Source organism: Grammomys surdaster, unplaced genomic scaffold, assembly GCF_004785775.1.
Source record: "Grammomys surdaster isolate TR1022 unplaced genomic scaffold, NIH_TR_1.0 127, whole genome shotgun sequence".
Classification (NCBI taxonomy): Eukaryota; Metazoa; Chordata; class Mammalia; order Rodentia; family Muridae; genus Grammomys; species Grammomys surdaster.
The window spans coordinates 5,151,387-5,154,497 of NW_021604585.1; the positions used below are offsets into that span (position 1 = coordinate 5,151,387).

Here is a 3,111-nt window from a genome sequence, read left to right on the forward strand (position 1 = left end):
TCTCTCTCTCTCGCTCCCTCGCTCTCTCTCTCTCTCTCTCTCTCTCTCTCTCTCTCTCTCTCTCTCTCTCTCTCTCTCCCTCGCTCTCCCCCCCCCACCTCTGATGGCATTGTTAGCAGCAGCCCATCAGGGAGGAGGCACTAGAAAGCCCGCCATCAGTAAAACAAACAGCAGCAAACACACATAGCAAAGAACATGCTGAACACACTGACAATCTCATTCTGGAAGAGTTAGATCAGATGGGAATTCTTAGGTATGTTTTTCACCCCAAACAGGCAGCACTGCTTTTGCAATCCAAATGTGACCATGTATCAGCAGGGGTTAAACAGGAAAGGACTTTCTATGTGAGTCTCCCCTCCTAATTCCGTCATTCTTCCTGGGTGCATGCCTGATTTCTGTTACTGTAAAACAGATGAACTGCAAAGTAGAGGGGGCTGAGATGATACAGGCAACATTTACCCATACTGAAACTCAACGTGGGTTAAGGAAGCCTATAATGAAGTTTTACAACACAGTTGGCATTTCTCAATTTTGTGCAATGAAAGGGAGTTAAACAGAGACAATGAGTTTCCCTAGATTCTCCAAAACTATGCACTTTATTCTTAAGAGACTGCACCAAAAGACTAACAAATCATACAATTTAAGATAGATAAAGCAAGACCAGTAGACAAATATATTTTGCTTCTATGTGAAAGATAATTATGTCGTAAACTCAAGTATCACTTGCAAACAAACCCTAGGAAGCTCAAATTAGGGAAGCCCAAAGAAGCAAGCAAATTAAAAAATGACTACCATTAAAAACTCTTGCTGAACAAACTGCCCTCAATGACATGCCATTATAACCAAATCCGGCTCTGCCGAAGGCAAAGCCATGCAGGGTTACAGTTACCGCCATAGTAACTGTATAGCAACTAACAACTGGTTCTCAACAGACCTGCAAGCAATCCTTTACGACAAACTCATCTAGATTCTGCTCCTTTACCTTTCGGCTTTTCTTAACTGTCATCGCTTTAGTGCTTGGAATGTGCCTGTGTCGGAATCATACTAGTGTTTTGAAAACACTATCTAATTTTACATAGTAAACACCATGTATTGCAGTGAAACCGGGTCTCAGTCACCAAGTGTTTCATTTTAAGGAAACCGCATCACCACTGTGCATCAGGCGAACTAAGTTTAAAAACTCAGTCCAAGCTCAAGGATTAAATGCACGGGAAGTGTTACCTTAGCAGGGGGCGTCTAAGAAACTATAATTCAGTTTAGTGGTTAAGAACCTTCATTAGTTAATTTTCTAGAACTCTAACAGGGCCTGCTTGAGGGTACTGTGAGAACCTCTGGGTAGGGGTTTTGGACTGAAAGAGCCAAATTTTTAAAAAAGGAAAAATAAAATAGAATTAAAAAGTTCAGAGAGTACTGGAAACTCGGTGGAGCTGAGGGGCGCAGCGTACCTGCCAGCGGCCATAGGTGAGCAGGATCATGGCGATGGGGATGGCGGTGCCGGACATGGCATGTGTGGAAGGCATGCTGTATTCCGAGTTGTAGAAGACCTCCAGCTTGATGACGGGCGGCGAGGCCGGCCGAGGCCAGCGGATGATGTCCTTGGTGCACTGGCCCAGGTACATGACAAGCACCCAGATGATCACCAGCCTCCGGCCGACAAAGGGGTCGAGATTCCAGATCCAGAAGGGGAAGAAGAGGATGTAGAAGAGCTCGTTGCCCAGTTCGGTGCCGAAGCAGAACAGGTAGTAGAGCGGCAAGTTGCTCACTTTGAACTGCTCGCCCTCCTCGCCCGTCAACGAGTTGCGGCGCAGCGAGCCCGCGCGACGCGGCCCGGTCGGGCCCGGCTCGGCCGCCAGCCCGTTGCGCACGCCGTTCGGGGCACCGCAACAGTCGGGCTTGACGGGGCTGGGGCTGTCCTCAGAGCCCGGCTGCCGTGCCCGTCGCCGGGGGTCTCCCGGGGCTCCGCGAACCTCGGTCTCTGCATCCTCTCCCGCTGCCGGGCTGCCGAGCGGCACCTCCACCCCACACAGACGCTGGAAGCTCGCCACCCGCTGCGGCTCCTGCAGACGGATGGCCAGCAGAGCCAGCCGCTGCCCCAGGGACATGGTCGCGGGCCACTCGGGAATTGATCCGGCCACGCGCTCCCCGCCAGCCACAGCCGCCACAGTGCCTAGCTCGACTCGCTCGAGGCTGCCGGCGACCGCGCCAACAGGCCGCAGCGGCCGCCGCGCGCGCCCTGCGCCCTGCGCGCCCCTCCCCTGGCGCGCTCCCCGCCCCGCGCGCTCACGGAGACCCGCGCCGCGCGCGCAGCCCGGAGCTGTCCTCGAAGCCCCGCCTCCCGGTGCTCCAGGCTGCTGTGTGAAGAAATGTGTGGGTCTAGGCAGGGCTGGTGACCTAGGAGCCGCCCGCGGGTTTTATTAGCCTGGAATCAATTGGGGCGTGATGAATGGAGGCAAAGTAACCACTGTGAAACCGGAATCGTCCGACTCAAGCCATTAATTAGCAACTAATTTCAGAGCTGTCTCGGATGGTTGAAGTCCGGAAAGCCACGTGCCAATTGACCAACGGTGGCAAGATTAGAAAGCCGTAGATAATCTAGGACAGAGCCTGGGTATGTGATCGCTGACACGGCTGTGTTCTGCAAAATAAAAGCCAGTCGTCTACCAAGTCAAACCAGGCTGTCACTCACCACAGACGTATCTTAAGCGATCTTAAGTGTATAATTTCCTTAATAAATTCTAGCTCCTAGCAAGATTACTCAGAGCACATAATTAGTGGGAGAATGCAGCGTGGAGAATTCTAAGAGTATTTTTTTGTTTGTTTTGGTTTTTATCTTTTTTTTTTTTTTTTTACGTGCGTTCCGGGCTTGTTTTCTGTTTGTTTTTGAACCAGGGTATATCGTTTAGCCAAGATTGACCTCAACCTTGCTGTGTAGTTAAGGCTGGCCCTGAACTGTTGATCCTTCTGGTGCAGTCTCCCAAGACTCAGGTTACTGCGGCACCAAGCCAGGTGTGAACTTCGAATCTGATAGGCTGATCTAGAATCTTTTTTTTTTTTCGGTTTTTCAAGACAGGGTTTCTCTGTGTAGTTCTGGCTGTCTTGGAACTCACTCTG

At 50.9% G+C, this 3,111-nt stretch overlaps 1 protein-coding gene across 1 annotated transcript in view; it reads right to left on the reverse strand.

The window, feature by feature from the left end:
* Sgpp1 (sphingosine-1-phosphate phosphatase 1) overlaps positions 1-2,136 on the reverse strand; it is a 14,392-nt gene extending 12,256 nt beyond the window's left edge. The window contains exon 1 of the mRNA XM_028789230.1: positions 1,446-2,136. Within this exon, the coding sequence (XP_028645063.1) occupies positions 1,446-2,102 (657 nt within the window). The 5' untranslated portion in view covers positions 2,103-2,136. The remainder of the gene's footprint in view (positions 1-1,445) is intronic.
* Between the last annotated feature and the right edge of the window lie 975 nt (positions 2,137-3,111).